This window comes from Babylonia areolata, chromosome 7 (genome assembly GCF_041734735.1).
Source record: "Babylonia areolata isolate BAREFJ2019XMU chromosome 7, ASM4173473v1, whole genome shotgun sequence".
Classification (NCBI taxonomy): Eukaryota; Metazoa; Mollusca; class Gastropoda; order Neogastropoda; family Buccinidae; genus Babylonia; species Babylonia areolata.
Window position 1 is genome coordinate 53,704,447 of NC_134882.1, and position 16,553 is coordinate 53,720,999.

A 16,553-nucleotide genomic window follows, 5' to 3' on the forward strand; every position below is an offset into this window, starting at 1 on the left:
GCTGTACGGCAGATGGGGGTAATGTGTTGCTGCATGAACAATGTTTGGTCTTGATGAACACCGAGGTGCTTGAGAAAGGATTTGTAAAGAATTCTGCTACGCCCAATGCCAGAAAATATGTCGAGGTATTGATGGAAACTCCTTTGTATAGATCACGTTGTATTATCATATGTGTTACCAGAAATCATCACCATCATCATCATCATCATCACCACCATCATCATCACCATCACCATCATCACCATCATCATCATCATCACCATCACCATCGTTGTCATCATGTTGTGTGTCAACAGGTGACCAAGGACGGCACTGTCAGTTTCGGGCAGGACGTCGTCAACTACAAGCCCAACCCACGCTGGCAACGCGGCTTCACGGAGCTGACGTCCTCAGCTGACAAACCCTTCATCACCCCCCTCCACCACAACGGTTTCACCTCCGACACTCCGCACACCTACCATGGGCGTCTCTACTGGTCAGTTAGGAGAACGAACGAACGAACGAACGAAGTTTTTTATTGAGGGAAGTGGAATAAGCATACATGTGCTTTTTTTCATCCAGGGGAGAGAGAGAGAGAGAGAGAGAGAGAGAGAGAGAAGTCTGTGTGTGTGAAGTCACGATTTTATTTCATGATGGTAAATTGAATAAGCAACAATTGCGTTTTCACATCAAGCCATCAATGGAAAAAAAAGAGATATAGTACAGAGAGAGGGGGGTGAGAGAGAGAAGAAACATGCAGATGAAAAGCAACAGCAACAAAATGCATACACATACAAGAATATTGTGATGAAGAAAATACACAATTGCATTTCTGTTTCTCACACACACACACACACACACACACACACACACACACACACACATCCACTGCCCACGCCTTGACCTGTCTTACCCTGCCCCATCACACGTGGACAGGTCCAAGTACGAACGGGGGAAGGGGGAGGAGGTGGGAGCAGACACCAGAAGATTCCAGACCTTCCTGGACAGTCTGGGCAAGTACCTGTCCCACTCCAGCGTCACCCTCACCACCTTCAACCCCCACCTCTACGTCATGGTCACGTGGGAAAACGTCACCGATCACGCCACTCTGACAGCCGAGAACGTCTCGTGCTCTGCTGACATCAGCCACCCTTGCCCGGTAAGACACGTGGTGTTGCTGATGTCACTGTTCGGGAACATCTCCATCGCCATAGCGCTACGTGTCCGTAGCGCTGTTTTAAATTTTATCGTCTCAATAGCGCGAACTGTCAATGGCGCTACTTGTTGATAGCGCCACCTGTCAATAGCACTTTTTCTGACCTAATGCTCGCTATCGCCACGTTTCAATAGCGCTACTAGTCGACAGCATTTTGTTGATGTTTTCTTATTGACACTTACGTTTATAGATTTAAACAAAACCGTTTATGTATCAAAGCCATCTACGTAAACATGCGATCTAGTGTAGAGTTTGAAATGAAAGAATAACAAACAATAATGAGTGGTAACTCTTCATACACAAGGTACACAACTTCAGGCCAATGTCGCTTACACTACCGATTCAGCCAGCAGACAGGTGAATAAGACGTACATTGGAACAAACCCAAACGATGTTTTCGTCTTCCCAGTCATGGAGTCTCCTGTTGATAATTGCGCTACATACTTTACTCCACGCGTTACATAAGTATATCTATATAAAGCTGGCGTCACTTTTTTGTGCAATGGAAGATCAACCGACTTTCACATATTCAAGATAAACCCCTCCATCGAATGAAAGCATTACTAAATTATATCTGCATGCATTTGACAACAGTTCACATATGATTTTGTCAGGACCAGCAGCTTTAATTTCTTTAGTTTTCTCAAAGCAAATAAGGTTTCTTCAACTCGAATTGGACGATTCAAACTTGCAGTAGTCTGATATAGATAGCATGAAACAAACAAGTTTGTTTGCAGTAGCAGTGGAAAGGTAAGAGCGAATTTCGCCTGATCTACGTATTGTTTTTTTAGCCTCCGTTACGTCCATTGAAGTGTGAGCATTGTTCGTGTAGGTATGTATGTTCCCACTTGTAGTAAACTTTTGTTGACTCGTGTGTGTGTGTGTGTGTGTGGTTGACATGTTCAGAGCGCCACCTTCCAACTGGTGATCGTCGCCGACTCTCACAACACCTTCGCCATCTTCAACTACGCCAAGATGGACCTGCCGTACTCCACAACCCAGCTGGTGCGTTCTGCTGCCTCACCCCCCTCCTCCTGTCTTCCTAATCTCTTTCCTCCTCCTGTCCTCATCTCTTTCCACCTCCTGTCTTCCTCATCTCTTTCCTCCTCCTGTCCTCTTCCTCATCTCTTTCCTCCTCCTGTCCTCATCTCTTTCCACCTCATGTCCTCATCTCTTTCCTCCTCCTGTCCTCTTCCTCTTCTCTTTCCTCCTCCTGTCCTCATCTCTTTCCACCTCCTGTCCTTATCTCTTTCCTCCTCCTGTCCTCATCTCTTTCCTCCTCCTGTCCTCTTCCTCATCTCTTTCCTCCTCCTGTCCTCATCTCTTTCCTCCTCCTGTCCTCTTCCTCATCTCTTTCCTCCTTCTGCCCTCTTCCTCATCTCTTTCCTCCTCCTGTCCTCATCTCTTTCCTCCTCCTGTCCTCTTCCTCATCTCTTTCCTCCTTCTGTCCTCTTCCTCATCTCTTTCCTCCTCCTGGCCTCTTCATCTCTTTCCACCTCCTGTCCTCATCTCTTTCCTCCTCCTGTCCTCATCTCTTTCCACCTCCTGTCCTCATCTCTTTCCTCATCCTGTCCTCTTCCTCATCTCTTTCCTCATCCTGTCCTCATCTCTTTCCTCATCGTGTCCTCTTCCTCATCTCTTTCCTCATCCTGTCCTCATCTCTTTCCTCATCCTGTCCTCTTCCTCATCTCTTTCCTCCTCCTGTCCTCATCTCTTTCCTCCTCCTGTCCTCTTCCTCTTCTCTTTCCTCCTCCTGTCCTCTTCCTCATCTCTTTCCTCATCCTGTCCTCTTCCTCATCTCTTTCCTCCTCCTGTCCTCATCTCTTTCCTCCTCCTGTCCTCTTCCTCTTCTCTTTCCTCCTCCTGTCCTCTTCCTCATCTCTTTCCTCCTTCTGCCCTCTTCCTCATCTCTTTCCCTGTCCTCTTCCTCACCTCTCTCCTCCTCCTCTTTTCTCTTTCTTCCTTTCTCCCTCCTTCTAATATTGTCGTCATTATCATTATCACTGTTTTCCACATCTCCCCGCCTCTCTCTGCCTTTCTCTGTTTCTCTCTCCCTCCTTCCCCATCCTGTCTCTCTCTTCAGTTCATCCCTTCCCCACTCATCGCCCCGTGTGTGTGTGTGTGTGTGTGTGTGTGTGTGTGTGTGTGTGTGTGTGTGTGTGTGTGTGTGTGTGTGTGTGTGTGTGTGTGTGTGTGTGTGTGTGTGTGTGCAGTCCGGAATGAACGGGGGTCGGGGTCGGGGCTGGCGGGACGTGGTGGAGTGCGAGGGGGTGTGCCGCAAGAACAAGATGTACCGCCAGATCCCCCACCTCCTGCCTACTCTGCAAGGCAGTAGCAGTGATGGACAGGGTCATGACCTCTCCGGGCCACGCCCCTCCTCTGCACACGTCCTTGGTCGGTTCATCTTCGTCGTCACTGATGATATCGTCGTCAGAGGGGGCTGCCTGCCGCTTGGACTGAAAGGTGCTCTTTCTTCTTCTTCTTCTTTTTTCATTTAAGTGTAACTTCACACACACACACACACACACACACACACACACACACACACAGACCCCTTAGCACACTGACAATGACAACGGGGTCGGGGCACGGGTGTTGGGGGTGGGGTTGACAGAGCATTTATCACTGAAAAACGCTCTTTAAAGAACAAGACACATTAATGACAACACATTAAAGAACAACACACATTATTGACAACACATTAAAGAACAACACACATTAATGACAACACATTAAAGAACAACACACATTATTGACAACACATTAAAGAACAACACACATTATTGACAACACATTAAAGAACAACACACATTATTGACAACACATTAAAGAACAACACACATTAATGACAACATATTAAAGAACAACACACATTATTGACAACACATTAAAGAACAACACACATTATTGACAACACATTAAAGAACAACACACATTATTGACAACACATTAAAGAACAACACACATTAATGACAACACATTAAAGAACAACACACGTTAATGACAACACATTAAAGAACAACACACATTAATGACAACACATTAAAGAACAATACTAAGAGGGCTGTGAGGCAGGCTGACAGTGAAGGACGAAATGAATAAACAATGAGGCCAGGAGAACAAACAATTAATGATTAACAATTAGTAAAGAGTGGTACCTCGCTCCACTCACAAGGTACACAACAGCAGCAACTGATCAGCAAATAGTAAAGAATGGTAACTCTCTCCTTTCACACGGTACACAACTTCAAGTCAATACTTCTTACGCAACCGATTCAGCTAGCACACAGGTAGATAAAAGGTACACTGGAACAAACCCAGACACCTCCTCAAAAGAGGAAGTTCCGGGCTTGTCTTTACACCGATCACTTGACATGTGCACACAGCAGCAACGAGAGAACAAATGTGCAAACACAAATTACCTTGTATTCAAGATGGCTGTCAGGTTGACAGTGAAGGACAGCAGTAAGGACGGCTGTCAGGCTGACAGTGAAGGACAGTAATGTCTACTATCAGGCTGACAGTGAAGGACAGTAATGTCTACTATCAGGCTGACAGTGAAGGACAGCAGTAAGGACGGCTGTCAGGCTGGCAGTGAAGGACAGTACTGTCTACCATCAGGCTGACAGTGAAGGACAGCAGTAAGGACAGCTGTCAGGCTGACAGTGAAGAACAGCAGTAAGGACGGCTGTCAGGCTGACAGTGAAGGACAGCAGTGAGGACGGCTGTCAGGCTGACAGTGAAGGACAGCAGTAAGGACGGCTGTCAGGCTGACAGTGAAGGACAGCAGTGAGGACGGCTGTCAGGCTGACATTGACAGGCGGGCGGTGGGGTGTGGGGTTGATTTGACAGTGACAGTGGTTGGGGTTTATGTGACAGCGGCGGGCTACATGGACACAGTGGAGGTGTGGCCCCGTCACGTGACCATGCTGGGAGGAGACATCATCCGGGTGTCTGGCCAGTGTCAGCAACCCTACTCCACCCTCTACTGCCGCTTCCACTCCCAGGTAGGTCCATACTCCATCTACTGTTGGTTCCACTCCCAGGTAGGTCCCTACTCCAGCATCTACTGTTGGTTCCACTCCTAGGTAGGTCCCTACTCAACATCTACTGTTGGTTCCATCCTAGGTAGGTCCCTACTCCAACATCTACTGTTGGTTCCATCCCAGGTAGGTCCCTACTCCATCTACTGTTGGTTCCATCCTAGGTAGGTCCCTACTCCAACATTTACTGTTGGTTCCACTCCCAGGTAGGTCCCTACTCCATCTACTGTTGGTTCCATCCTAGGTAGGTCCCTACTCCATCTACTGTTGGTTCCACTCCCAGGTAGGTCCCTACTCCAACATCTACTGTTGGTTCCACTCCTAGGTAGGTCCCTACTCCAACATCTACTGTTGGTTCCACTTCCAAGTAGGTCCCTACTCCAACATCTACTTTTGGTTCTACTCCCAGGTAGGTCCCTACTCCAACATCTACTTTTGGTTCTACTCCCAAGTAGGTCCCTACTCCAACATTTACTGTTGGTTCCACTCCCAGGTAGGTCCCTACTCCATCTACTGTTGGTTCCATCCTAGGTAGGTCCCTACTCCAACATCTACTGTTGGTTCCATCCTAGGTAGGTCCCTATTCCAACATCTACTGTTGGTTCCACTCCTAGGTAGGTCCCTACTCCAACATCTACTGTTGGTTCCACTCCTAGGTAGGTCCCTACTCCAACATCTACTGTTGGTTCCACTCCTAGGTAGGTCCCTACTCCAACATCTACTGTTGGTTCCATCCTAGGTAGGTCCCTACTCCAACATCTACTGTTGGTTCCATCCCAAGGAGGTCCCTACTCCAACATTTACTGTTGGTTCCATCCCAAGGAGGTCCCTACTCCAACATTTACTGTTGGTTCCATCCCAAGGAGGTCCCTACTCCAACATCTACTGTTGGTTCCACTCCCAGGTAGGTCCCTACTCCAACATCTACTGTTGGCTCCATCCTAGGTAGGTCCCTACTCCAACATCTACTGTTGGTTCCACTCCTAGGTAGGTCCCTACTCCAACATCTACTGTTGGTTCCACTCCCAGGTAGGTCCCTACTCCAACATCTACTGTTGGTTCTACTCCCAGGTAGGTCCCTACTCCATCTACTGTTGGTTCCACTCCCAGGTAGGTCCCTACTCCAACATCTACTGTTGGTTCCATCCTAGGTAGGTCCCTACTCCATCTACTGTTGGTTCCACTCCTAGGTAGGTCCCTACTCCAACATCTACTGTTGGTTCCACTCCTAGGTAGGTCCCTACTCCAACATTTACTGTTGGTTCCATCCTAGGTAGGTCCCTACTCCAACATCTACTGTTGGTTCCATCCTAGGTAGGTCCCTACTCCATCTACTGTTGGTTCCACTCCTAGGTAGGTCCCTACTCCAACATCTACTGTTGGTTCCACTCCCAGGTAGGTCCCTACTCCAACATCTACTGTTGGTTCCACTCCCAGGTAGGTCCCTACTCCAACATCTACTGTTGGTTCCACTCCCAGGTAGGTCCCTACTCCAACATCTACTGTTGGCTCCACGGAAGACATCGCCTTAGAGGTTGGCGCCACAACAACTGAGAATAAGTCAGGTCTTGGTTAATGTGGCTCTTTGTGTTGTGTTGTGTTGTGTTGTGTTGTGTGTTTGAGTATTTTAAGATGTGGTGGGATTCGGAGGAAGAGAACTGAAATGGAAAAAAAAAGTAAATTTTTTGTCTTGTGTGTGAAATGAGAGGTGAGAGAGTATGGAAAGGGATGTTTTTCGTTTTTCTAGGGTGTATCACTAATCTAAAAATAGGTGGATAGCCCCTTTGCTAACTGAAGCCAGCGGAAATGTTCAATCAGCCATTTGATACCTGTGCCAGTATAGCGTGAAAATGTGGTGGTGTGTGATGATGTGTGTTATGTGATGATGTGTAATGATGTGATGTGTGATGATATGGATGATGTGATGTGCGATGATGTGCGTTGATGTGTGATGATGTGTGATGTGATAATCTGGTGGTGTGCGATAATGTGATGTGTGATATGTGATGATGTGATGTGCGATGGTGTGTGATGATGTGTGATGTGTGGTGATGTGTGATGATGTGTGATGGTGTGTGATATGTGATGATGTGTTATGATGTGTGATGTGATAATGTGGTGGTGTGTGATGATGTGTGATCACGTATGATGTGTGATGATGTGTGATGTGATAATGTGGTGGTGTGTGGTGATGTGTGATGTCTGATGGTGTGTGATGTGTGACGATGTGTGATGTATTAATGTGGTTGTGTGTGATATGTGGTGATGTGTGATGTGTGATTATGTGTGATGGTGTGTGATATATGATGATGTGTGATGATGTGTGATGTGATAATCTGGTGCTGTGATAATGCGATGATGTGTGATGATGATGTGGTGATGTGGTGATGTGTGATGGTGTGCGATGTGTGATGATGTGATGTGTGATGATGTGGTGATGTGTGATGATGTGATGTGTGATTATGTGTGGAGGTGATGATGTGATGTGTGGTGATGTGTGATGATGTGTGGAGGTGTGATGTGTCCAGGAGGTGACAGAGGGCCGGGTCTCAGCAGGCATGATGTGGTGATGTGTGATGATGTGATGTGTGATGATGTGATGTGTGGTGATGTGTGATGACGTGTGGAGGTGTGATGATGTGATGTGTGGTGATGTGTGATGTGTGGTGATGTGTGATGATGTGATGTGTGATGATGTGTGATGTGTGATGATGTGATGTGTGGTGATGTGTGATGACGTGTGGAGGTGTGATGATGTGATGTGTGGTGATGTGTGATGATGTGATGTGTGGTGATGTGTGATGATGTGTGGAGGTGTGATGTGTCCAGGAGGTGACAGAGGGCCGGGTCTCAGCAGGCATGGTGGGGTGATGTGATGATGTGATGTGTGATGATGTGTGATGATGTGATGTGTGATGATGTGTGATGATGTGATGTGTGATGTGGTGATGTGTGATGATGTGATGTGTGATGATGTGTGATCATGTGATGATGTGATGTGTGATGTGGTGATGTGTGATGTGTGATGATGTGATGTGTGGTGATGTGTGATGATGTGGTGATGTGTGATGATGTGGTGACGTGTGACGATGTGATGTGTGGTGATGTGTGATGATGTGTGGAGGTGTGATGTGTCCAGGAGGTGACAGAGGGCCGGGTCTCAGCAGGCATGATGTGGTGATGTGTGATGGTGTGATGTGTGATGATGTGTGATGTGTGATGATGTGTGATGTGTGATGATGTGTGATGTGTGATGATGTGATGTGTGGTGATGTGTGATGACGTGTGGAGGTGTGATGATGTGATGTGTGGTGATGTGTGGTGATGTGTGATGATGTGATGTGTGATGATGTGATGTGTGATGATGTGTGATGATGTGATGTGTGGTGATGTGTGATGACGTGTGGAGGTGTGATGATGTGGTGTGTGGTGATGTGTGATGATGTGATGTGTGGTGATGTGTGATGATGTGACGTGTGGAGGTGTGATGATGTGATGTGTGGTGATGTGATGTGTGGTGATGTGTGATGATGTGTGGAGGTGTGATGTGTGATGTGTGGGTGATGTGATGTGGTGATGTGATGTGTGATGATGTGTGATGATGTGTGATGTGATGATGTGATGTGTGATGTGGTGATGTGTGATGATGTGATGATGTGATGATGTGTGATGATGTGATGTGTGATGTGGTGATGTGTGATGATGTGATGTGTGGTGATGTGTGATGATGTGATGATGTGTGATGATGTGGAGACGTGTGACGATGTGATGTGTGGTGATGTGTGATGATGTGTGGAGGTGTGATGTGTCCAGGAGGTGACAGAGGGCCGGGTCTCAGTAGGCATGGTGGGGTGATGTGATGATGTGATGTGTGGTGATGTGTGATGATGTGGTGATGTGTGATGATGTGCGATGTGTGATGATGTGATGTGTGATGATGTGGTGATGTGTGATGATGTGATGTGTGATGATGTGATGTGTGATGATGTGATGTGTGATTATGTGGTGCGTGGTGATGTGTGATGATGTGATGTGTGGTGATGTGTGATGATGTGTGGAGGTGTGATGTGTCCAGGAGGTGACAGAGGGCCGGGTCTCAGCAGGCATGGTGTGGTGATGTGTGATGATGTGATGTGTGATGATGTGTGATGTGTGATGATGTGATGTATGGTGATGTGTGATGACGTGTGGAGGTGTGATGATGTGATGTGTGGTGATGTGTGATGATGTGATGTGTGATGATGTGATGTGTGATGCTGTGATGTGGTGATGTGTGATGATGTGATGTGTGGTGATGTGTGATGATTTGGTGATGTGTGATGATGTGTGGTGATGTGGTGATGTGTGATGATGTGATGTGTGGTGATGTGTGATGATGTGATGTGTGATTATGTGATGCGTGGTGATGTGTGATGATGTGATGTGTGATGATGTTATGTGTGGTGATGTGTGATGATGTGTGATGATGTGATGTGTGATGTGTGACGACGTGTGGAGGTGTGATGATGTGATGTGTGGTGACGTGTGACGATGTGATGTGTGGTGATGTGTGATGATGTGTGGAGGTGTGATGTGTCCAGGAGGTGACAGAGGGCCGGGTCTCAGCAGGCATGGTGGGCTGGTGTCCTGTGCCACGCCTCACACAACGGGGACAAGTCCGTCTGGAAGTGTCGGCCGACCGCCAGGCCTGGAGGGTCTTCACCCACGTGGTGGCCTGTCAGTCTGTCCGTCTGTCTGTCTGTCTGTCCGTCTGTTTGTCTGTCCGTCTGTCTGTCTTTCTGACCGTCTGTCTGTTTGTCCGTCCGTATGTCTCTCCGACTGTCTGTCCGTCTGTCTGTTCCTCTGTCTGCCTGTCTGTCCGTCTGTCCGACCGTCTGTTTGTCAGCCTGTCCGAATGTCCATCTGTCAATCTGTCTGTCTGTCTGTCTGCTTGTCAGTCTGTCTGTCTGCCTTTCAGTCTGTTTGTCCATATTTCTGTCCGTGTGTCTGTCCGTCCGTCCGTGTGTCTGTCTGTCCGTCTGTTTGTCTGCCCGTCTGTCTGTCTGTCTGTACATCTGTCTGTCTGTCCTTCTGTCTGTTTGTCCGTCCGTATGCCTGTCCGACTGTCTGTCCGTATTTCCGTTCCTCTGTCTGTCCGTCTGTTTGTCAGTCTGTCCGAATGTCCGTTTGTCAATCTGCTCGTCTGTCTGCTTGTCAATCTGTCCGTCTGTCTGTCTGTCTTTCGGTCTGTCAGTCCATATCTCTGTCTGTCCGTTTGTTTGTCTGTCTGTCTGTCTCTGTCCGTGTCTTTCTCAGTTTATTTTTGTCTGTCTGTCTGTCTGTCTGTCTGTCTCTCTCTTTCTCTCTCTGTGCTCCCCCTGATATGATTATTTCGAAACACAGGAGGGAGTGAATGATATCACAGACGTGTGTAATAGATAGATAGATAGATAGATAGATAGATATCTCTGTCTCTCTCTCTCTCTCTCTATATATATATATATATATAGAGAGAGAGAGAGAGAGAGAGACAGAGACAGAGACAGAGAGAGAGAGAGAGAAGGCCTCCTTCGGTCATGGCTGACCATGGATAGAGTATATCCGACCAAATGTCTAATTGGGCTGTCTGCTTGGTTAGGGATATATATAAAATGAGAGAGAGAAGAGTGGAGAGAATGCAGTGATTACATTATTATGTCACCGTTTCTGCTTGTGGTGGAGTGTGTGTGTGAATGACCGATGTATGCTGTGTGTGTGTGTGTGTGTGTGTGTGTGTGTGTGTGTGTGTGTGACAGTCCCCCCGGATCACATGGGACGGCTGAGTGACGACGTGGCCTGGCAGCCTTGGTTCCAAGTGAACCCCGAGAGACTGACCTTGACCTGGAACAGCACGCGCTTGACACGTGACACCAAGGCCACAGTGGATATTGTGCTGGTCCAGTACGGGGAAGACAGTGATCAGGTAGAGAGAGGCAGACAGATGGACAGATAGACGGATATAATGATGGATAGATGAATATATAGAGACAGATAGATAGATAGATGGATGGATGAATAGAAAGGTAGATGGATGAATGGATAGATTTCTAGGTGTGTGTGTGTGTGTGTGTGTGTGTGTGTGTGTGTGTGTGTGTGTGTGTGAGGGAATTCGAACTCGAACTCGAAAAGTTTAATCAGTATTAGCCATGGTCCCTTCTGAAAGGGGTACAGTATTAGTGAATAATTCACACGAATTTGCAGAGTGACAGAAAAGCATTACAAAAGCACACAGTAAGCAGTTAGTTAATTCAGCTAAGCATAATGGCGCGTCTCTTAAATGCTGTATGTAAATACATACACGCATTCTGTACTAGTGGTTCACTTTGAGTTGCCATGAGCAAAGCGGTCCGGAACAAGGATGGATCCTGACAATACTTTAGTGGAATATACTTGAGACGCAAATCACGATAAGCCTGACAACAAAACCGAAAATGTTTTTCATCGTCATTTTCGTTATTACACAGAGGACACAACAAATTCACACCTGTATATATTTTATATCAGTTATGTTGTAGTGCGTGTGTGTGTGTGAGAGAGAGAGAGAGAGAGAGACTTTACCGTTTTATTAACATTAACTGCAAAGTTATGTCAAAGGGATGCAACAGAACAAACGAATGGCGCTGTGTGTGTGTGTGTGTGTGTGTGTGTGTGTGTGTGTGTGTGTGAACCAGGTGTGGTGGAAGGACTTGGTGAAGCTGGCAGAAAAAGTGCCCAACACTGGCAACTTCCGGTTCGAGCCCAACAGGTCAGTGCGCACCCTCACCTCGCTTTTGGATGGGCTTGGCTTCTAGCAACAGGACTGGTGGTTGGAGTGCATACCTTAGGGATGTGTGTTTGATGTCAGTGTGGACTGGTGGTCAGGGTGGATACTTAGGGGTGTGTGTTTGATGTCATTGAGGACTGATGGATAGGGTGGATATTTTAGGGATGTGTGTTTGATGTCAGTGAGGAATGGTGGTTAGGGTGGATACTTTAGGGATGTGTGTTTGATGTCAGTGAGGACTGATGGTTAGGGTGGATACTTTAGTGATGTGTGTTTGATGTCATTGAGGAATGGTGGTTAGGGTGGATACTTTAGGGGTGTGTGTTTGATTTTAGTGAGGAATGGTGGTTAGGGTGGATACTTTAGGGGTGTGTGTTTGATGTCAGTGAGGACTGGTGGTTAGGGTGGATACTTTAGGGATGTGTGTTTGATATTAGTGAGGACTGATGGATAGGGTGGATACTTTAGTGATGTGTGTTTGATGTCAGTGAGGAATAGTGGTTAGGGTGGATACTTTAGTGATGTGTGTTTGATGTCATTGAGGAATGGTGGTTAGGGTGGATACTTTAGGGATGTGTGTTTGATGTCAGTGAGGAATAGTGGTTAGGGTGGATACTTTAGGGATGTGTGTTTGATGTCAGTGAGGAATGGTGGTTAGGGTGGATACTTTAGGGATGTGTGTTTGATGTCAGTGAGGACTGGTGGATAGGGTGGATACTTTAGGGATGTGTGTTTGATGTCATTGAGGACTGGTGGTTAGGGTGGATACTTTAGGGATGTGTGTTTGATGGCAGTGAGGAATGGTGGTTAGGGTGGATACTTTAGGGATGTGTGTTTGATGTCAGTGAGGACTGATGGTTAGGGTGGATACTTTAGTGATGTGTGTTTGATGTCATTGAGGACTGATGGATAGCGTGGATACTTTAGGGATGTGTGTTTGATGTCAGTAAGGACTGGTGGTTAGGGTGGATACTTTAGGGATGTGTGTTTGATGTCAGTGAGGACTGGTGGTTAGGGTGGATACTTTAGGGATGTGTGTTTGATGTCAGTGAGGACTGATGGTTAGGGTGGATACTTTAGGGATGTGTGTTTGATGTCAGTGAGGACTGGTGGTTAGGGTGGATACTTTAGGGATGTGTGTTTGATGTCATTGAGGACTGATGGATAGGGTGGATACTTTAGGGATGTGTGTTTGATGTCATTGAGGACTGGTGGTTAGGGTGGATACTTTAGGGATGTGTGTTTGATGTCAGTGAGGACTGATGGATAGGGTGGATACTTTAGGGATGTGTGTTTGATGTCATTGAGGAATTGGGGATAGGGTGGATACTTTAGGGATGTGTGTTTGATGTCATTGAGGACTGGTGGATAGGGTGGGTACTTTAGGGATGTGTGTTTGATGTCAGTGAGGAATGGTGGTTAGGGTGGATACTTTAGGGATGTGTGTTTGATGTCAGTGAGGACTGATGGATAGGGTGGATACTTTAGGGATGTGTGTTTGATGTCAGTGAGGACTGGTGGTTAGGGTGGATACTTTAGGGATGTGTGTTTGATGTCAGTGAGGACTGGTGGTTAGGGTGGATACTTTAGGGATGTGTGTTTGATGTCATTGAGGACTGATGGATAGGGTGGATACTTTAGGGATGTGTGTTTGATGTCAGTGAGGACTGATGGAAGGGTGGATACTTTAGGGATGTGTGTTTGATGTCAGTGATGACTGATGGAAGGGTGGATACTTTAGGGATGTGTGTTTGATGTCATTGAGAACTGGTGGTTAGGGTGGGTACTTTAGGGGTGTGTGTTTGATGTCAGTGAGGAATGGTGGTTAGGGTGGATACTTTAGGGGTGTGTGTTTGATGTCAGTGAGGAATGGTGGTTAGGGTGGATACTTTAGGGATGTGTGTTTGATGTCAGTGAGGACAGGTACAGGTGCCGGGAGAACTGTGACGACATACAGCTGGGGTTGGTGGAGGTCCGCCTGACAGAGGATTATCTGGAAGCAGCCACCGACACACAGTGAGTCGCTGCAGCTTCACAGACTGGACTTCACGTCCTGTGCAAACTGGACTATCACAAGACACAACAATGACAAAGAGTTACACAGATACATCCAGGTAACAAAGACACAGCAGTAACAAAGAGTAACACAGTCACATCAAGGTAACAAGACACAACAGTGACAAAGAGATAGACGGATATATCAAGGTAACAATACACAACAATGACAAAGAGTAACACGTATACTATAAGGTACCAAAGACACAATTTCGTAACAAAGAAAAATCGACCAAGTATGCAAAGACACAAGGATGTAGCAAGGACACAAGAGTAACAAAATCACAACGGTGACAGAATACAGACGACACTACAGGGAAGAAATAAACAACAGGATAACAAAGACACAACAGGGTAACAAACACACAACAGAGAAACAAAGACATCATAGGGTAACAAAGCCACAATAATGACAAGCACATGTCGGGTAGCAAATAAAATCAACAAACAGGAGGGTAACAAACCCCCAACAGTAACAAAGACATTACAGGGTAACAAAGCCACAACAGTGACAAAGACATTAAGGGTAACAAGACCACAACAGTGACAAAGACTTTACAGGGTAACAAAGCCACAACAGTGACAAAGACATTACATGGTAACAAAGCCACAACAGTGACAAAGACATTACATGGTAACAAAGCCACAACAGTGACAAAGACATTACAGGGTAACAAAGCCACAACAGTGACAAAGACATTACAGGGTAACAAGACCACAACAGTGACAAAGACATTACAGGGTAACAAGACCACAACAGTGACAAAGACATTACAGGGTAACAAAACCACAACAGTAACAAAGACATAAAAGGGTAACAAAGCCACAACAGTGACAAAGACATTACAGGGTAACAAAGCCACAACAGTGACAAAGACATTACAGGGTAACAAAGCCACAACAGTGACAAAGACATTACAGGGTAACAAAGCCACAACAGTGACAAAGACATTACAGGGTAACAAAACCACAACAGTAACAAAGACATTACAGGGTAAGAAAGCCACAACAGTGACAAAGACATTACAGGGTAACAAAGCAGCAACAGTGACAAAGACATTACAGGGTAACAAGACCACAACAGTGACAAAGACATTACAGGGTAACAAGACCACAACAGTGACAAAGACATTACAGGGTAACAAAGCCACAACAGTGACAAAGACATTACAGGGTAACAAAGCCACAACAGTGATAAAGACATTTACAACGACAAAGACATTACAGGGTAACAAAGCCACAATAGTGATAAAGACATTTACAGTGACAAAGACATTACAGGGTAACAAAGCCACAACAGTGACAAAGACATTTACAGTGACAAAGACATTACAGGGTAACAAAGCCAAACAGTGACAAAGACATTTACAGTGACAAAGACATTACAGGTTAACAAAGCCACAACAGTGACAAAGACACTCACAGTGACAAAGACATTACAGGTAACAAAGCAACAACAGTGACAAAGAGATTACAGTGTGGTGTTCCGTTGTGGTTTGTTGACTCACTTGTGTAAACAAAGTGAGTCCAGGTTTTAACCCAGTGTTCGGTTGTCTGTGTGTGTCCGTGGTAAACTTTAACATTGACATTTTCTCTGCAAATACTTTGTCAGTTGACACCAAATTAGGCATAAATATAGGAAAAATTCAGTTCTTTCCAGTCATCCTGTTTAAAACAATATTGCACCTCTGGGATGGGCACACAAAAAAATAAAAATGAAGCCTAATTATATGCAAACTGCATTTACTGTTATAGTTATATTTTTTATATTCTCTAAACGTGGCACTTTGATCTGATATTCACAGCAAGAGCAGTCATTATTATCATTTTTTGTTCAAACAGGAACTTTTTTTGCTAAGCATGGAAGTTTTATTTATTTTACAAACGTTTTGGTGCAGAGAGTAAAAAAGGGAAATTACTCTTTAATTAATTCTAGGGGACTTAATTTGCTTTAAACTGATCTTTCTCATCTTAAACATTACATTTTGAAATTATACTCAATACATAAAAAGCTTGGATTTTTTTTTCAAGTGTATCACAAGTGAGTCTTGAAGGCCTTGCCTCTCTTGTCTTTAAATGGAACAACTGTAATTGTGAAGCACTTAGAGCATTTTTTTTTTTATTATTATGCGCTATTTGAATAAACTTAACAGCAACAGTAGTAGTAGTAGTAGTATAAATGATAGCTGTGTCACCTACGTGACCTTGGTGTCATGACGTGTCAGGTACATCGCGATGGGTCCTCTCCCCATGGCCTGGTACGTGAGTCACGTGCAGACAGAGCGAGCAGGTGAGCAGTGGTACCAGGACTACTGTGAACGCTGGGCACGCCAAGACCGCAACGACCGGGGGTGGCAGACAGAGTTGCCTCCCTGCCCCTGCTCCCTGCAGCAGGCACTGGCGGACTGGGGTCGCTGGCAGGCGGACGTGGGGTGCAGCATGTTCCACAAGGACAGCAAGTGCGCCTTCAACAAGGGAG

General features: G+C 45.9%; 1 protein-coding gene across 1 annotated transcript in view; it reads left to right on the forward strand.

The window, feature by feature from the left end:
- Window positions 1-16,553, forward strand: part of LOC143284113 (sushi domain-containing protein 2-like) — a 54,302-nt gene that overhangs the window by 6,580 nt on the left and 31,169 nt on the right. Inside the window, exons 3-12 of the mRNA XM_076590768.1 lie at window positions 297-475; window positions 916-1,138; window positions 2,102-2,200; window positions 3,409-3,658; window positions 5,075-5,202; window positions 9,819-9,954; window positions 11,013-11,179; window positions 11,928-12,001; window positions 13,934-14,035; window positions 16,300-16,553. The exon at window positions 16,300-16,553 is cut by the window's right edge and continues 31 nt beyond it. Of these exons, the coding sequence (XP_076446883.1) occupies window positions 297-475; window positions 916-1,138; window positions 2,102-2,200; window positions 3,409-3,658; window positions 5,075-5,202; window positions 9,819-9,954; window positions 11,013-11,179; window positions 11,928-12,001; window positions 13,934-14,035; window positions 16,300-16,553 (1,612 nt within the window). The remainder of the gene's footprint in view (window positions 1-296; window positions 476-915; window positions 1,139-2,101; window positions 2,201-3,408; window positions 3,659-5,074; window positions 5,203-9,818; window positions 9,955-11,012; window positions 11,180-11,927; window positions 12,002-13,933; window positions 14,036-16,299) is intronic.